General features: G+C 37.1%; 3 protein-coding genes across 3 annotated transcripts; 2 read left to right on the top strand and 1 right to left on the bottom strand.

Moving 5' to 3' along the window:
• Window positions 1-12,883: 12,883 nt before the first annotated feature.
• Window positions 12,884-15,317, top strand: LOC105380400 (E3 ubiquitin-protein ligase RING1). The gene is made up of 4 exons (XM_011549952.3): window positions 12,884-13,721; window positions 13,861-14,033; window positions 14,302-14,474; window positions 14,678-15,317. The coding sequence occupies exons 1-4, from the start codon at window positions 12,985-12,987 to the stop codon at window positions 14,720-14,722; spliced, it is 1,128 nt and encodes a 375-aa protein (XP_011548254.1). The 5' UTR covers window positions 12,884-12,984; the 3' UTR covers window positions 14,723-15,317.
• Window positions 15,318-15,395: 78 nt separating this feature from the next.
• LOC105380399 lies at window positions 15,396-16,751 on the bottom strand. Its single transcript, XM_048626823.1, has one exon. It carries the CDS (start codon window positions 16,209-16,211, stop codon window positions 15,774-15,776), a length of 438 nt encoding a protein of 145 aa, XP_048482780.1. The 5' UTR covers window positions 16,212-16,751; the 3' UTR covers window positions 15,396-15,773.
• Window positions 16,752-18,152: 1,401 nt separating this feature from the next.
• LOC105380398 (60S ribosomal protein L22) lies at window positions 18,153-19,227 on the top strand. Its single transcript, XM_011549949.3, has 3 exons — window positions 18,153-18,262; window positions 18,344-18,632; window positions 19,034-19,227. Exons 2-3 carry the CDS (start codon window positions 18,353-18,355, stop codon window positions 19,195-19,197), a joined length of 444 nt encoding a protein of 147 aa, XP_011548251.3. The 5' UTR covers window positions 18,153-18,262; window positions 18,344-18,352; the 3' UTR covers window positions 19,198-19,227.
• The last annotated feature ends 312 nt before the right edge of the window (window positions 19,228-19,539 follow it).

Raw genomic sequence — 19,539 nt, forward strand, 5'->3', positions numbered from 1 at the left:
ATACATAGATAGATAGATACTGAATATAAATATCAACACCCAAGACCCGAGTACAAATATCTGTCTTTAAACAAATATCTGCCCTAGCCGGGAATCGAATCGAATAATAATTGTAGCCCAGTGTATTTAATTCAATGCAGTGAGATTATTATATAAAATACACAATAACATGACAATAACCATAACCATGCGTTGAAACCACTAGATTGGGATTGGCTTTGTCTCGGATAGATGTGTTATGTTTTTGTTTTATATACGTATAAGTATTTATTTGTGTTTAATAACTTTGTTCGAGTACTTGTACCTAAGTATTTAACTACTACTAAGCTGTTCAAAACTTCATAAGTTTAGAACTCGGTAATTTTATTAGCAACAAGGGAGTCTCGATTGTTGGCAACTTATGTCTGCAGAAGCACAGAATAATAACTGTTAACTAGTAGCATAAGTTGAGTTGAGAGGTTTCCAAACGTGGACATAATTTTATAATGTAGAAGGGCTTTTAGTATCCAAATACTTTTTGTATATCATCAGCAAAATAACTCAATTATGTAATATTATATTAATCTAAGTAAATAAAATGTATTATAGGTACTTATAGTTATAATAATATTAAGCTATTATTTCAACATTAACCAAATTCGCCACGTTTTATAGAGGATGGTTTTACGTATTTAGAAAGTTTAGAAGAAATAACATATTATTATAGTTGAGATAACATTAACAAACATAAACATACGTTTTTGGGCCTTGGTTTGAGCGGTGGTAGCTCAGTCGGGTAAGCGCCCGCTTCTCAAGCAAGAGAAGCGGGTTCGAATCCCGGCACTGACATGTACCAATGAGTTCTTTTAACTTAAGTACAATGTATACCATCGCTCTTACGGTGAAGGAAAACATCGTGAGGAAACCTGCATATCTATATAAATCTAGAACATCTAGATGTGAACCCACCAACCCGCAGTGGACCAGCGTTGTGGGAAATGGTCCAAGCTTAGGAAGGCAGTTTAGACCTTGGGGATATGCACAAAGTTTCCACTCGAGAGAGCCAGGTGCAGGTACTTACACCCCACAGAGAATTAAAAGAATAGAAATAGAATAGGGCCTTGGTTTTATCCTATTACCTATGAGCCTTGGTTTAGTCCTATTACCTATCAGCTTTTCTTATTTTTCATCCCAAAACTTTTACGTAATACCTGTGGAATAAATGCGAAGCGGAAAAGCTAATCTAGTAATATACCTAATTAGCATGTTTAGAAATTATTAAAAGAAAATTTAAGATGACTTAATTTTATTATAGAATATGCTCTTAGCTTTTTAAATTTAACATTAGAAAGCTAAGATTTTTACAACTACCTATAGCAAAATACCGTAACAAATTTTAACACAGGATAATATTTATATTTATGAACATTTTAAAACAGTTGCCATAAAAATTTAAACTCCCTTTACACATGCAGAATATAATGAGGCGCCAATCTGGTATATTGTTATTGGTTACTTAATTCTTTCTTGGGACTGTACTCCTTACGTAGTTGCGTAACAGGAAAATATTTTCAGCATGCATTAAATCGAATTCACAAGACATTGGTTATCTGGAATCAGTTACAAGACTCAATGTAGACCCTATAATCAACTACCAATAACTTAACAGGGAAGATGACGTATAGAAATTGATTTTGAAATGCATAATATTGCATAAGTCGTTACATTAATCATTCGCTGGCGTTTTCAAAATGGGCGGGAATTATAATGGATTTTCTTGGACGCGTGAGTTTAATTAAGGTGCAGAGTTGTTGATTGGATGATTTTCGTGGTGTTCCCCTTTTGAGGTCGAGTTTTGATGACGCACTCTAGACCAACACACTAATAAAAATGCTTAAAAAGATGAAAATATGAAGATAAAAAGTAGCATACATCACTCAGGTATAATATAGGATACTTATGTGTTACGGTTAAATATTTTTGAAAACAGTTCAGTGCACTATTAATGCGTAAAACACAACAGCAGTGGTAGTGCCAACTTTATAAAATTGTAGAGAAGTGTATAAAAGCGAACAGTTTTGCCGCCAAAATGTCCACTTATCGCGTCACATGAGGCGCTCCATCCATCACCCTCGCGAGTATGTTAATAGCCGTGGCTGTATCCGTCATTATCCAGGCCTGACCAGCCGTGAAAGAAGATAAGCGTCTAGCCCTTCATAAACGATGGCATTATATTTATGGTTGTAAGTTGTATAATATTGTACGTGGTTGGTCGGAGGTTCTATTGAGCATCTCAACTAACATTTCGCAATGGATGTAAAGGATTTGAAGGTTAGTTAAAGAACTAAGTATTTACTTAAAAGTATGTTACAAAAGTAATAATAATCCGACCCCTAAAATTGACAGTATACTTAACTGTTAACTAGGAAATGTAGAGTTCACTAGACACATTCAACGGTTCAACATCAACGATACGATACCAATTGAAATATTAACATCTTTTGATTACCGGAAAATCAAGCACGGAACAAGCCTCGTACACGTATCACGACTTCATTCTCCCATGGCCCCGCGTGTCCTTATCCCTTTAGGATAGAGTCCCTATTAACTCGACTCAGCTAGCTATCGATTCAGGTTATTCCAACTAGCATTTACATAGCAAGTGAAGTGAAAAACTTGCATTGCATCAATGCAAATGTCCGTTAAATTGGTATTAGATTGCGATAGACGGGCTCGCAGACCACATGTCTTGTTAAGATGGCGGCAAAAAGCACTCGGGATGATCCCGGGGCAGTCGCCGTCGCTGTAACTAGGCTGAGGCGGAGCGCCCGGGGCGGCCGGGTCGCATGTCGGCCAGATCCGGTTTAAGGGCATACATAGCTTCTGTAATTACGAGGTGTAAGATCCCCTCAATGATAATTGGTTGGGCAGCGAAAGTGATAGCCCTCATCAAAACACCATCAAGCCCTTAGGGTATGGCCGAAACGCCTGTCTAGGATGAAAGTTACTTAAGTAGGAAGGTACTTAAAAGTTGAAAATTTTCCATGAAGTATGCAATAATGTTATCATCATTATATTATTATTCTACTGCAAGTAATGAGCCTAACGTCGAAACATAAACTTTAAGAAAATAGTTTAAGTACTTATTACAATACTTAAGTACTAACTAAATTACACGTGTTTATTATATTCTGTACTAGGATCAATAGAGTGTGGAATATGAGAAGTTAAGACTGAAAGTTAAAGTAAGTGGCTATATACTTAACAATAAATCATGGAATATGCACTGAAACATTTTACGATGAAAGAAAGTAATCTTTCTCTTAATTAATTTCAGCTAAGTAATCGTGATAATTACTTAAGTAAATTTACTTTCCACTCAACGCCACACTACATTACCTGAACCAAAAGAGATAGGTATGTAACAGATATGTCTAAGATTAAGTAAACAGACATATTAACTTATGAATGCTACGGTTGGCTGATGAGTTTTCCACATTTTTGTACGAGCAATCTTACCTACCTAGACAAAGGAATTAATTTATGTAGAATGTAACACGATAATAATGGTGATTAACTAATTATAGAGTAGGTGATTTAAGGTATGTTTAAATGTTATGTGTATGTAGAGAACCACCTCACTGTCCCCATGAATAACACTTGTTTAAGATAGCTAGCCCCTACAACACAGGGAATCCTAGTGTAGGGACTAGAGATAAGATGCATTTGTGTGAACCTTTACTTAGCACCAAATAAACGATTTCTATTTGTATTGTATTTGTAGATTAGCTATATTTTTTTATTTATGTGGTCAGATTTATATTTGCCTAGTACTCAATCCTACAATCGTTATCGACACTCAGAGAATGTGGAATAAATCGGAACTGCATAGGTTCTCTATCGGTACTGTTATAACCTTAACCTTTAAGGTTTCATGTTAGGTGAAAACCTGTCAACGTCTGGTGCACATCGAATGAGTTTATATTTTAATATAAACAAGCATTGTATTTAATTTTGGCTGATAAGATCAGGATAATTTAAAGAAGAAAACAATGTAATTATATATGTAGGTACGTACATTTCATTTGCGCGAATACAACTTTTCTCGAGCTGCTTAATTATTTAATCACGAAAAAGAAAACAAATAAATATATTATGAACCCCCTACTATACGAGTATTATTTCTCTTTCTCCTACACAAAGTTTCTATGTGGTGTTACTGAGGAATGTTGTATGGGAGTTCTAAGAAATAAATATTTGCGAGTCTGTGTCATTGTACTAATTTACTTTTTAACCCCTAAAAACTACTGCAACACACCGCACAAAACACAGAATTCATATCCGCATCTTTTTCGTGATAAGAACATTAGTCAAATTTATGGCAGCTATATTTTACGGTTGGTGGTTAAAAACACGGCTACTGCACAAATTGAATGAACAAACACATCGAAGGGACCACACACCACTTTCTTCTTCCGCTGCGGTCCACTCTGTCTAGCAGTTCCTGGTTTCATCAAAGCCATCTTAATTTTATACAGGATGCTCTAACAACGTAACAAAACCAGGCCATTCCACTTCGCCTAAGAAAATTGGTAAGTACTGATAGCAAAAATATAGACAGAATTCAATAACGTCAAATAAAATACTTGAAGTATTTATTGGAAGTGCTTATGTTATAAAAGCAAATCTATTAGTAGAGATTAAGAATAACGCCGCTATTGACAACTTGCCACCAGTATTTAGCGACACTCTGTATATTGTAATGTTTAAAGCTTCTTGACAGCCTACCTCTAGTATTTAGCAACGCCCTGTATAGTATAATGTTTAAAGCTTCCGACAAGGAGAGAGCAGCACATAATAGCTGGTAATACGGGGGAGTTATGCGGCTGTTATTATTCCTTAATCTAGTTGTTTGTCGTTAGCAGTTGATTAAAATAATAAGGCAAATCGGTAGAAAATGCTCATACGCATACGTTCTCTATGAGAGTGAAATCTGTTAAATGGAAATGTGTACCTGCCGTGTAAGTACTAATAGAGGAAAAAATATTTTTGATGAGTATGATGACATTTTAAATGAGTTTTAAATCTTGATGATAGTGATGATCATAACTAACGCATGGTGGTAAGGTAAGAGTTTCACCAAAAGTCATTTTTATAAACCTATGTTATGATTACATAAAAATATAGATAAATTCGGTACTTACTTACAGTTTTCCTTCTCCATAAAGGTAATATGTATGTACATAGGGCATGAGATGTGACGCCATGCATTATTGTTTTCAAAAAAATCGTGTTTCCCCTGATGCGGCGCGGCGCAGCAGCGGCGGAGGCGGCGGCGATGGCGCCAACAGCCAAATTCCTCAGACGTTTACAGTTGTAATAAGGAACGGATATCATCTTAATTTTCATAATTACACATTAACGTTTTCGGGAAACAAAATGTGGTCTTGTTTCTCTTTATTATTGGATGATTATTGAGCCAATTGTAAGTACTACTTTCTTACTTAGTACAATCGAGAGAACTGGATTTTTTGTTAAAAAATCATGTCAACGACCATGGCTTTCACGCGCCATCCCCATAAAAAGTAATAAACAACAATATTAATCTGAACAACAGTGTTGGTTGTGATTACTGAGCACGATCGACCGAGACATCGATCGCCTGACCCATAAATAAACACAATCTCGTGATAGCCACTTTGAAAGAAAGAAAGAATGCCTACTTAAGAATAGCTCATACGAAATATTCGAGACGAGACGAGAAACAAAATTAAGTCTTACCCAACAACAATAGCAGTCAGCCACCAAGTTGCTTAACTTGACATTCTGAGGGTGTGCATTTGTGCAAGCATGTACTCGTATGACAGCAACTGTGTCAGCTATGGGAGCTGCTAAACTAACTCAGCTTAGCTCGCAGTATGTATCTCGCCTTAGGCTATACCGTAAAGCTGTGGTAAGTTCTACCCTGTAAAATGTGTACTCTTGTAATAAGTAGCGAGCCGTATCGCCCGCAATGCTAACCATTTATGTGACCTCAAATCATCGGAATCGACGAGGAGCAATGGGTACCTAATACCTATGCATGTAGGTTTAAGTAACGGTTCTTCATTTAGCACTGCTGACCTTTATTCCTGTTTACCTCTACGTAGACCCTGGGTTAGGTATAAGCTGCACTGATGAAGATACATCATTTTATTACGTAGGTATGACAGATAATGCGGTATACTCGTGCCTACATGTACCCATTTAGACCCAAGTCCTTGTTGTTCTATTTAAGTATTATGTGTACTTACCTATACAAAGTATACACTATACACCTATACAGTCATCATTATTATCCCACTTAGCGATAGTAAATTGTACATGAACATAATAAAGAGTAAATTATTTTTGAAAGCGAAAATATAGTACTTACCTTCCTACCTATAAAAGATTTCAAAAACTGCACGCGAAAGATCACTTATCTCTATTGTCTAGGATTATCTAACGCAATAGTACTTACGCATCCTAATCCTAATCCTAATATTATAAATGCGAAAGTAACTGTGTCTGTCTGTCTGTCTGTTACTCTTTCACGCCAAAACTACTGAACGGATTTGAATGAAATTTGGTATACATACGGTCTAGACCCTGGGAAAGAACATAGGCTACTTTTTATCCCGGAATTCCCGCGGGAAAACTTTTTAAGGCGAAGCGAAGCGCGCGGGAACAGCTAGTTACTTATAAACTGTTTTAGCATTTTCTTTTACACCATACACTACACATCCAAGTCTCTACGTAGAAAATTTTGTTTTAATAGATAGTTAAGTACTTGTAATCATACCAGATTTACGTTCTAAATCCAATTCGATAAATATAGGGAAAGTAAAGTTGTGCGATTTTACAATATCACGTACTGAATTAGAAAATCTCCGTTTAAACAAGTTTTATTACCTTTAATTATGGTAATATCTCTATAAATTATGACATTACATACACTCCTATTAGTGCGCAACCTACCTTTAGGTAACCTGTCTATCTACCTAGGTATGCTAGCCAGTATGGTGCATTGGTTGATAGTTCTGCTGGAGATTAGGGTTCCCAAGTTTAAAGTCAAATTGATGATGATGATGACCTAAGGATTGGTGATAAAACAAATAACACTCGATTAGAAAAGCAATTAATATATGATTTATTAATCTATTAGTAGACCGCAGGGGTTTTCATACAATACGTAGGTATTACGATGACTAAATTGGACTATATAAACATAGTTATATAATACAACCATTTAGTCTGAATTTACGGAGTGTACAAAATGCATCTCAAAGTTATCGTAAGTACTTAAGATTTTTTTTTATTATCTATAGATATGTATTTTTTCCATGCCTCGTGTAAAACTTGACCGGAATAATAAAAAAAACAAACGTAGTTACCAAATTAATTTTAATGATTACATGTACGAAAGTATTTGTCCGCAGGTTCCAATTATTGCACTCTTGTCTGTGGTCAATGGCTTGCCACCAGACGTACAAACTGGTAACCCAAACGTCGTGCCTGGAGTCTTCATATCAATGGATGCCCTCAAGAACCTACAAGCACAAGGACAAGAAAACAATGCTGACGTCACCAAGAAAAGTCAAGAAGAAGTGTCCTCTCAAAATAATGTCCCGATAGCTCCAAATCAAAATCCTGATGCGGCTCACAATCAACCACCAATCGTGAACCAGCAACAGGCACCAGTGATCCAACCGCTGCAGCAAAGTTCTCTCAGCCAACCACAAGCCAATTATAACCAACAACTTCCAACTCTTCCAACAAATCAACAGCCACCAAATATTATACAGCAGGGTGTTGGAAATCCGCAACTGCTGGTAAACAACCAGCAATTGCTACCGAATCAACAACAGTTTTTGAGTGTCAATCAACCTGGAATTGCCAACCAACCTCCAATCAGTTACAACCAGCAGCCAAGCCAGCCGTTCTTTAATAACAATCAACAACCGTTGCTGGTGAACCAACAGCAAGGTTTCAGTAACCCGCAGCCTGCGTTATTAAATCAACAGCCAAATTTCATCAATCAACAACCACCAAATCAACAACAATATTTAATTAACTCTCAACCAAGATTCGTTAATCAGCAACCACCAGTGCTAAATTATCAACAAGTGCAGCCAAATCAACAATACGTACCGAATCAACCACAGTTATTGGCCAATCCACAACCAGTGTATAATCAGCAACCAATTGGAAATCAACAGCAATATGTTTTAAGCCAACCAAATCAACAGCAATATGTTTTGGCCCAGCCGAACCAACAACCGGTATTTGGAAACCAACATCCACTATTGACGAACCAGCAACAATATGTGAGTAGCCAGCAACCCAACAACTTGGCCTTCAATAATGGCCAGCCGACTCTGTTAGCTGTGAACTCGCTGAACAATGGCCAACTCTACGCTAAGCCTATTAATATGGCTCCAGTCAGCCAGAATCAAGGGAGCACCCTGTATGCTATGGTGCCAGTCAATAATGGTCAAAATGCAATGCCATCGACTAATGTTGGAACCAATTCGTACCTTGTTCCCGTGCAGCAAACACAGCCAAATCAAATTTATGCTATCAACAGTGGATAACTTAAAATAATTAAAAATACTTATATAATTTTGCCTACAAACTTATGTGTAAATTTAATAGGTACCTATATAGATAGAATAAATTATTAAAGTAAAAGTTTTTCTTACCCTACCGTATTGGATCATTAGTGAAAAACTGAAATACCTAGATGGATCTCTCCTTGGTGATTTAAAATACACTGCACATCCAACTTGTTAAGGTGACCAGTCGATACTTAAACAAAACACTATCAGCAAGAAACCTGGAATACGGAAGCACGCATAGAGAAACCAGTAGCGGCTGTCTCTAGGCCCGACCTGGACCACAGGACGTAAAGTTTTTCTTTAAAAAAGTTAAGCATGATATATTAGCTTGCCGACATTCACTCCCATAGCTCCTGTCGTCTCAGGAACTATAGATCCAGTTGGAATGCCGATAGCTCTAAGATGCCTCGTCTATAATGTCTGCGTCGGAATCTCAGCGATGACCACTAATTGATTGCAATGTTAATGTATCTTTGTGCTACTGAATTATCCAGCCAGCAATAATAATATATGCATCCATCCCTTGTGGATATATCGAGTTTTGTGGCGACGATAATTATTCACCTGTATAGGTGGGTTTGTATGTATATGAGTAAATTAATGGACGTTTGCTGAAAATAATAATATCAAACCAAAATGGGGGGGGGGGGATTGTATACATTACTGTGTCTGTGTCTTCATAATATTCAACCTTCCTTCGAAATCAGTTATCTCGGTATATCTATTTGGGTAAGTACTTATGTATTTTTTCAGCGTCAATATTTATAGGTAGGTATAATATTCTAATATACTTACCTAGGCCCTGTTTCACAATGTCTGGTTAGTGGCTACCTGTAAGATAAAATAAAATACATGCTATCACTCTTGAATAGTGGGCTTAGTATAGGAAGTAAATAAAACATCTAATTTGCTAATTATTTTTCGTTCGCATGTGGTACCTACTTGCTTTGGATTTTCCAACAACAAACAACTTTCCTAGTCATATGAGTTAACTGAACCTTTACTAAAGTATGAAACAGTAAAAGTTAGTCAGTTTTAGTATCAATTAATTATGATAATAGAGATCGTAAAATTGTATACTTACGGTTTTGTTACACATCTTTATTCGGTAAACAACCACTTTATTAGTAATGGTAAGTAGGTAATTAACAATAGCAGGAATATTCACGTTTCATTTTAAACACATTATGAGGGTTTGTATGGCAAGGAACATTACTAATTCTCTAACTAGAAGGTTTGTGGCGTATTTACCAGCGAACATGTTTACCTACCTACTGGCACTCAAATCAGTAGAATGTAATCTTAAGTAATCTACCATGATTTGCTCAAAACAGCTAATTGTGGTAGTTAGTAGTAATAAAACCAACGAGAGCAGACGAGAATTGGTGCAGAGGGCACGGGGTAAGGTGGTTCCCATCCTCACTTGACGACTTGTCCAACTATGTACCTAGAGGTGATTAGAAAAATATACCTACCTAAAATTATGCTTAGGAAATTCTAGCTGAAACCCAATTAACCAAATAAGAATAAAATATTCTTACTTGTTATTTAATAAAATAAGCTCTACAAAGACAACGCATTTATGTGAACTCTGCATAACCCATTAATGCATAAGCTTGGCGTTATTATAATAAATCATACCCTCGTTACATCAGGATTACAGCAGTAGGTATCAGTGTTCATCCGAGATGTGAGTGTTGGTTCAAACAGGTTGACCAGCAGGCCACATTTCAATTGCAGTCACGTCTCAATCACCCATCCCGTTACACCCCGCCCGAATATGGACACCAAAAGGAGGCTGCCAACTGAAGATGATTAATTTATTTACTCCACGCGCTTATTCTATCAATGTCGAATTTGAAAAAAACGACTTTTGTAATATAAGGTTCATAAATGATAACTACGTTAACCAGAAACTTAACACGTGTTTTTATTTTTATTTTCACCGTTAGCCCAGATGCCTAGATTAGGCAGGTGCTTCATAGTGAAAAAGTATCATAATAGCCTACAAGAGATTCCTAACCTAGGCCTAGGCCTTATCCATTGTGTGACAAAATATGTGCAGTTAATGCACGCGAGCATCTGTTTATCCTACACAGGTGGAAAATTTATTAATTGCAGAATATTCAATTTAAAATAATTCTTCATCAAGTCATCTTTCTCCAGTGTCTTCTAGGATGAAAATAATAATTCGCTCAAATACAGGCCACAGAATAGGTTCCTAGTTCTTAGGTACAACATATCTGTTTTACTGACTGTACATAGTTACCTACTATATTGAGATGAGGGTGTTTTAGAACTTTGTATTTCTAATTCTGAAAACTTAAACTGTACTAAGTTGTGCTCACAGTGCAGTGTGAGACTGCTTAGCAGGTAGGTACGTTTTACTTATGCAACTTAACTTAATAAATGTGTGTACAAATTATACCTACCTGGCACCTACTACCTACAACTACTATGTGTTTTATAATTATTAGGTACACTACACCTTACACCGTAATTATGACACTTATTAAGTGTGAGGACTGTGAGGTAATAAGATGGATGATTTTGACGGGGACATTTAACATCCTGCTATTTGTACTTAAACTGCTCGTTATATGTGCTGTCATCCTGCCTTCGTCTTCTATTTTACCCCTCGCGTGTGTACATGTTGACAGCATAGGTTTGTAATGGTATAATGGTGGTTAGTAAAGTCTTTAGGCATTGGGCATTGACTATGTTGCAATATCGAAAGTACCAGCTATATAAGTAAACTTAATAATGATTTTGTGTATGATATATGATAGTGCCTATCTACCATATTATATAAGTGGTGTTTATATCTAAGCTTACGTTTAAGTGTAATGTTTAACTAGGTAGTGCCTACTTGGATGAAGGCCTACGCGGCTAATGGCTTTGTCGTGATAAACTTTACTGCATACTTGCACAGTATTTATTAGAGATGCCACGAATATTCGGCAAGTATTCGGTATTCGGCCTATTCGGCCAGTTTTTTCAGTATTCGGTATTCGGCCGAATAGTAAGTAGTATTCGGCAAAATACCGAATACTTAAAAAGTAGCAAACATCTTACAAAAGAAAATAAAAAAAAACAATTTGATCGAAACAATTAAACAATAATTAATTGCGAAAACCTGAATAAAACATCGCGCTTGTGACGATTGCGCTTTTCTTCATAAAATATACAATAGCTACTGAGACACAGGTATTTTTTAACAAAATATATAAGGTTTCGCTACTGATTCGAGTTGCTTGACCACCAGTTGTACGGATCTGCCGTAAGATTAAGAAGAATACTCTTTAAATAAAACTTCAACTTATTGAATTATACTCGATCACCTGCCGAATATTCGGTGGCCGAATATTCGGTATTCGGCTGAGAGCGCCGGCCGAATATTCGGTTTTCGGTATTCGGCCAAATCACTATTCGTGGCATCACTAGTATTTATGAATGAACGCAATGTCAAAAACCTATCTAGGTAGTAATCTGCACAGAACTCACATAAGAGCGTCGTCTAAATTATTTTAATGACAAGATAACATAATTATTATAACGATCCACCAACTAACTGACCCACCACTATAAGGTTTATTAGCAAAACCTAGATAGGACTTAGTTAATGATTGGTAGGTATTGGTAAGTACCTACTGGTAGTTCCGCATTTGAAAGGTGCATGCCGCTTCAAACAGACTTTGATCAAGTTGGTTAGTTTATCAAAGTAATTACAAAACTTTCAAGTTGTTTAGATCGAACATTAACTATGGTCATATACAACGAACATAGGGTAGTTAAGTTAAGTGCCAATTTCTCCGTAGTCGGTTTGAGCATAACCAGGGAGTAGTGGTTGATTTTTGACACATCTTTCGTGAATTTTATATGGATATGACGTATAATTAATAAATCAATCCCTCTCAGTTAGATAACCGACTATGGAGAAATTGGCACTAAAGTGTACAAACAAAGGGTACAAGTATACTCGTACTTCTCTCGAAAAGCTCATTGTATTAACAATCTTTTTTTCGAAAGGCAAGAAAGTTTTCTTAAATTGCCTATTTACCAATAAAAATAGTTAAGTTATAGAGCATTACCTTTATGTTAATCTCAATTATTATTTAAAATTAAATAAGCATATTATTTGTTGGATTTATTCTTCAGAATACGGAAGATTAAATTGCAAAAAACGCTGCATAAACTCAGTTTTAAATCATAATCGAATCGGTAAATATGAAAAATGATAGACAACACTAGTTGTTAGTTAAAAAAAATCAACAAGTATGGCGGCAGCGGCAGCGGCTTGAGCTGTCAGTCGTCGTTTCTGTGAAAACAAATATAATAAAGTGAATTTTATAGCTTTATATCAATAATGTCGTCGACGGAGCCGTCGCAAAACAAAACATGGGAACTCTCCCTCTACGAACTTCATCGGACTCCTCAGGAAGTTATTACAGATGCCACTGAAATAGCGGTATCACCCAGAAGCTTGCACAGTGAATTGATGTGTCCAATTTGTTTAGATATGCTGAAAAAGACGATGACCACAAAAGAATGCTTACACAGGTTCTGCTCCGATTGTATTATAACAGCTCTACGCTCAGGTAATAAGGAATGTCCTACGTGTCGAAAAAAACTAGTGTCAAAAAGGTCATTGAGACCAGACCCCAACTTTGACTTGCTGATATCCAAGATATACCCGAGTCGCGACGAGTACGAGGCGCATCAAGAGCGCCTGATCAACAAGCTGAACATGTCGCACTCGCAGGCGTCCCTGGTCAATTCTATCACAGAGGGAATCAAGTTGCAGTCACAGAACAGGCCACAGCGTTCGCGCAAGAACCAAGATGAAACCAGCGCCTCTAACTCTAGTGGTAATGCGGAACCCGCCCAGAATGGAAACTCATCTATTCCGAAAGACTCTCCTTCAACGGGCAACCCCACACCGTCAGGTGGCCAGTCCACCTCTAACCCTGCATCAGTGCGGAGCACACCGTCACCTGTTCCATCCAACTTGAGCTCCATATCAAAGAACACAAGCATCACTAAAAGAGCCAAGTCTATTTTAACATCAGAAAGAAGTGAGGAGAGTGAATCGAGTGATGGCAGGTATGTGTAATGCATTACCATTTTATGAGTGCTGGTTATTCCACTTAATTTGTCAACACTCTACATGATATTTAGCTGCGTAAGTGCAGTCGAAAATATCTAAATTCCCCATTAATTAATTAATTTATTCATATTCCAGGACAGAGGGTGAAAACTCAATGGACACGGAGGGTGAAGGGGAGCCCCTGAACCCCAATGAGATAGAGCTGGTGTTCAAGCCGCACCCCACGGAGATGGCCGGAGACAACCAGCTGATGCGAGCGTTGCGGGACAGCTCCGTGCGCTACTTGAAGACCACTGCTAATGCTTCAGGTAAATGTAGTGCTAAACAGTTAATTGTGTACAGACACAAGTTTGGCACACCCTGGGACCGGCTGGCTAATCCCTTCATCACTCTAAGAGCATGTTGTTTGTATGCATTTTTATCCTATTTTCATATTATCTAACAAATTGGTCATTTTTTTATCACATGAATAATTTTTCCATTTCACTGGTCTAAGATCATTCAAGATCTCAATTTAAAACCCCTTGTGATCTAAAGATACTAAATTCTAATATCGCATTATTCTCTCAATTACAGTGGACCATCTCAGCAAGTACTTGGCTATGCGTCTGACACTGGACCTGGACGCCGAGCTACCTGAAGCGTACCGCCTCCTGAACTTCTGTATCTATGTGGCGCCAGCCCCGGGCCAGTTTGTGCCCCTGGCCGGCTCGCAGACCCTCCGGCAAATTAACGACAAATTCTGGAAGGTAAGAAAGTATACATAGTAAGATACTGTAGTTACAGTAATTACAAAATTTATTTAAAATTTGAATTAAGTAAATACAATTTTAACATGTTTACTGTTTGGTGAAAGTGACCCTTCTAATCAATGAAACTTTCAGGATGCTACTTTTCATTTAGTTTTTGGTTTCAGATGGTAGTCCTTACTAATTTAATTTGTATTTTTCAGGTGAACAAACCACTGGAGATGTATTACTCATGGAAGAAAACCTAGAGATAAATTCATTTTAGTTATGTTTACCTAGAGGCATAACTAAAATGACATTTCCAACCTAATTGTCATACTTACATGCAGTGAATAAAATTAATTATTAATCAATTTAAATTAAATGAGAAATGGACTCTCTGATTGTATAGAATGTGATAGGATTTTAATGGAATTAATATCTGAAGTGAAGAAATTTTATTGTCTGTAGATAAGTTTTAAATGTAGTTTTAAGGTTTGTATTGTATTCTAGTAATTTTATTAGATATTTTATATAATATGGCTCTGATGTGGTTTTGCGGTCAGCAAATATGCAAGTTTTACTAAGAAATTACATTAACATTTTAAATAATTCACATATATTTAATGGTACTATGCTTATAACATCAATATGTACAAAATACAGACGCCATTATTGTGTGAAACCTTTGTGGGACTTATAAAAGAGTGCACATCACCCAATCATAAAAAAAATTACCCTGAGTATGAGTAGTTATTGTAATTATGATACCTAATACTGTATGAAGTAGAAAATAAATTATTATAATATGTACAATGTATGCAATTACCTATTTTATTAAATGACATAAGTATTCCTATGTATTATGTGTTGTTTACTTTATTTATAATTAAAATAGAGCAGGACTACTTGAACTAATATTATTGCGTAAATAAAACTTCGTTTGCAAACATAAAAATATATTTAATAATTAAAACATGTGCACTTTGCATATTTTAACACTGAGGCTTTTCTTTGTGTTTTTCGTGTTTTTAACACAACTTTAGCAAAATGTCTGACTGGCCACTTTAAAGTTAAGTAGTAAGTTTAAGTTTCGTGTATAATGTGACCTCCCATATCCAGTAATCGGACTGCATAGTGTCTAGTAAATCTTGCTTCGCGGTAATAAATGGGTGGGAATGTTGTGACTATCGATTAGCTTGTATTACGTTGCAATTCCAACACGAAATGTTTGCCATTTTGATAGTCAGTATCGGCGCGAATTTTCAAATACATATTTGTAATGGAAGGCACTTATTTGCAGGAATAAAATTTTCTTCACTATTTCACATTGACGTAATGTCTTCTAAATGCATTGTATTCCCTCTTCAGAGCCTTAGTTGCTTCTACTTTTAATACTTTCAAAGCCTCAATTATGTCCTCTTTACTCTCTGAATCCCGTGCGGCGGCTAGTCGTTCCATGGTTGCGAAATCCAGTTCTTCTATCCTTTCGGCCTCATCCATCAGACTATCGATTTTCCTCAGGTATCTGCGGTACGACGCGCCTTCAGTGGACTCAGTATCGGCCAGTAGCTTCTCGATTTTTTCCCAGAAAACTAGAGTGCGTCGTCCATCCTTCATTTTACTGCTGAACATGAAATCAGCAAAGAGGCGCCTTCCCTTTTCGTCGTTGAGGACATTTTCTATTTTGTCGGTGAATCGGTCCAAGTCAGCTGTGGTGACCCCCTCGCTCCCGCATGCCGCGAAACAGTTATCCATTTCACTCGCATCTATATGACACACAGTCCATTCGAGACATCCTTATCGATTTTGTTTACTTTGACTCGGTGACATCAATAACATCATTTTGTGTCCTATAAATAAACGGTTAATATTTCGTTAACTCCTTCTTTTTTAATTATTGAACGCATTGTAGGTACACGCTAGACTCAAAAACACTGTACAAGAAATCTTGATGATTCACTTTAGACGAGTAGAATAAGGTTAACTACAAAAATAGTCTTACATCACTCAACTCACGACGTTTTGGTTTGGGGCGCGTGCGTAAATACACTGAACTTATTTGTGTGCGTTCACTTCACGGTTAATCATGGTTGCGCGATTAAATTCAAATTAATTGACCCGCCAAATCAAGTTTAGTCAAATGTGTTTTGTTTTATTGAAACACAACACGGAGAGTGCGACTCTCATTGAGTTATTTCTGCACTAAGCGCTGTGGGGCCATTACATCACGATCCAGGTAAAAAAAACTGTTCCGTGACCTCGAAGGTAAAGTCGGCGGTTCATTCATGGGAAATAAGTATGCCTGTGAAGCGAAAACAATGGCCTTTACGGCGTATGTAGTCTCACCGCTCCCCTCTAGTTTATCGCTCACTGATTCAGTTCAGTAGTTGGCCTCGACGATCTTATGTTGTTAGCGGTAAGAGCTAAAATGTCTTATAAGTAGTTACTATCAGCAGAATACCTTCCTACCATAAAACAACGCGGACTCGGATGGGCCCTCAAATATTTTTATTTTAAGTAGGTACCTACATTACTTTACAAACTATCATCGTCCTAACTATCTGGACGGTCCTACGAAAATAATTAACTTTAGGTAGGTAGGTACCGGCCTACTTATAAAAAGGGCATAAGTCATATATAAGTTAAGTCTCAAAAATAGTTAACTACTACCCTACCCTACATGGCCTCCATAACTAACTACGTAGATTCTGTCTGATTTTTACGAGAGCCCATTATCTTACTTACCTAGCTGATTGTCAGCCACTGCTTTGTGGTTTTTAGCTGATGGCTGATGATTTAATGTGTAGGTATAAATATATTTTGTCTTCCTCTTATCAGTTTGTCACCGTTGGTGAAAGGATTAGCCAGTAAGGGCTCCCGCACACGGGCCACCGCCCACAACCACAAAACGCCGCCTCTAGCATATTTCCTGTAATTTTCGTACATTTTACGCCGTTGGCGTTGGTTGACGCCGGTGGCGGCCACACGCTTCAAATCGTTCCGATACAAAAGCTTTTCGTGGCGGCGTTTGTGGCTGTGGCTGGTGGCCCGTGTGCGGCGACACTTGGTGTGTCGTGTGTGGCGAGTCCATAATTATCAAATGTAAGAAAATTACAGGAAATATGCCAGTGGCGGCGTTTTGTGGTTGTGGCCGGTGGCCCGTGTACGGGGACTCTAGATCAGTGGTCATTCGCATGTTAGTTACTTAGTTAGCAAGGGCAAGTTGAGGAAGTACAACCAAAAATGTATGTAATGCAGCCAACCAGGAATGGTGAGCTGGTCAATGATAGCTATTTAAGTAGGTAACTATGTATATATTTTAGCATATTATATTTACCAACTACAATGTGTAAGCGCTTAGCTTCTAAAGCTGTGTAAACCAGTCATTATTGCACGCATAATGATTGGTTATACAACACCTCACCAACAATGCATTCCAAAATCCAACAATAGATAATAAGAAACAGAATGACGCATAATAATCCAATGTTGAGTTTTAGACAAAAAAATCATTTATTAGACTTTCTACGTAGATATATAGCGCAAACCTTTTCCTCTATCCCTTTATATCCTTCTACTATCACAAACCGGCTAATTTATACAAAAACCATGAAGCTGACGCTGTGTGAATAAGCACTATTTATAACGATAACGTTATTTTCACAGAACATAAATGTTCCGTGTGTTTTTTCGATACAAAATTATTTTTAATCTGGCAATAAAAATCATGTTGGCCAACTGAACGAAAACTGACGTTTATGTCGGCCATTTTGCAGTTTTACCGATAACTGCTCCACACGTGTTCGGTAGGTTATTTAGCAAAATTAATTATAATCACAGTGTTTTACAGTAAATTTGCAGTATAATATTGTGCCTCTTTATTTTAGGTCGCCGAAATGGCAGTTACAAAGAAGCCTGTGGCTAAAAAAGCCACTCTACACTCCAAGACTGGCAAGAAGGGAGTCAAGGGAGGCAAAATCCGTGGAAAGGGTATGAAGAGGAAAATCAACCTTAAATTCACGATTGACTGCACACACCCTGCCGAGGACAGCATCCTTGACGTTGGTAACTTCGAGAAATACCTGAAGGAACGTGTCAAAGTTGAAGGCAAAACTAACAACCTCGGCAATCACGTTGTCATCGCCCGGGATAAGACGAAGGTCTCCATCAGCGCAGGTAGATAGACCACTAGCATACGTTATATTTACATGTATCTGCATCAGTGGCACAATCATTCTAACTTACTGTACTGTGTATTTAATATTTTGAGGTTAGGATTCATTGCCACCAGTCGGCGATAAAAATATTTTGGTTCTGTAGGTATTTATATTAACCTTACAGTACAGCCTTCATTAACGAATAAATCGTTCATATCCCTATATTCAATATAACTGTTACAAGATGAGGATTTGATGTTAATTATGTGATGTTTACATGCCTAAATGTCCTCACAGGAGTCACTTGAAGACAAAGAATTTCATTATTTCATTTATCAACATATTTCTTGCATGTACACTTTTTAGATGCAGCAATTGTGTAACTGTTCAATAAAAAATATCCTCATTTCTATTTTTCAGACATTGCTTTCTCCAAGAGGTACCTGAAATACCTGACAAAGAGGTACCTGAAGAAGAACAACCTCCGTGACTGGCTCCGAGTGGTTGCTGCGGCTCACGACTCCTACGAGCTCCGCTACTTCAACATCAACGCGGACAGCGACAACGAGGACAATGAAGACTAAGCTGTTCATAAATAAAATAGTTTTACACTACATCTTCTTTCATTTGTATGAACTATTAGAGGACAGAATAGAATACTGCATGAAGCATCTATTATAGTCAAACCGCCATGTAAATTTCCTATTAATGTATGAGGTAGGTTTGTTCTAACTTGTAACTGTATTATAAGAATGTCCTATTTTATTCATTGATATATTATAAACACGGTGGAATTTTATAATGCCACCCCCCGAGGAGAAGAATTGTAGATAGGATTAGCAAAAAACAAGTAGCTTTTGGGGAAATTATGGAAAGTTTTTTATAATGCACATGCTAAGGCAGGGTAAGAACAATCTAGCTAGACA

The sequence above is a fragment of the Plutella xylostella genome, chromosome 17 (assembly GCF_932276165.1).
Source record: "Plutella xylostella chromosome 17, ilPluXylo3.1, whole genome shotgun sequence".
Classification (NCBI taxonomy): domain Eukaryota; kingdom Metazoa; phylum Arthropoda; class Insecta; order Lepidoptera; family Plutellidae; genus Plutella; species Plutella xylostella.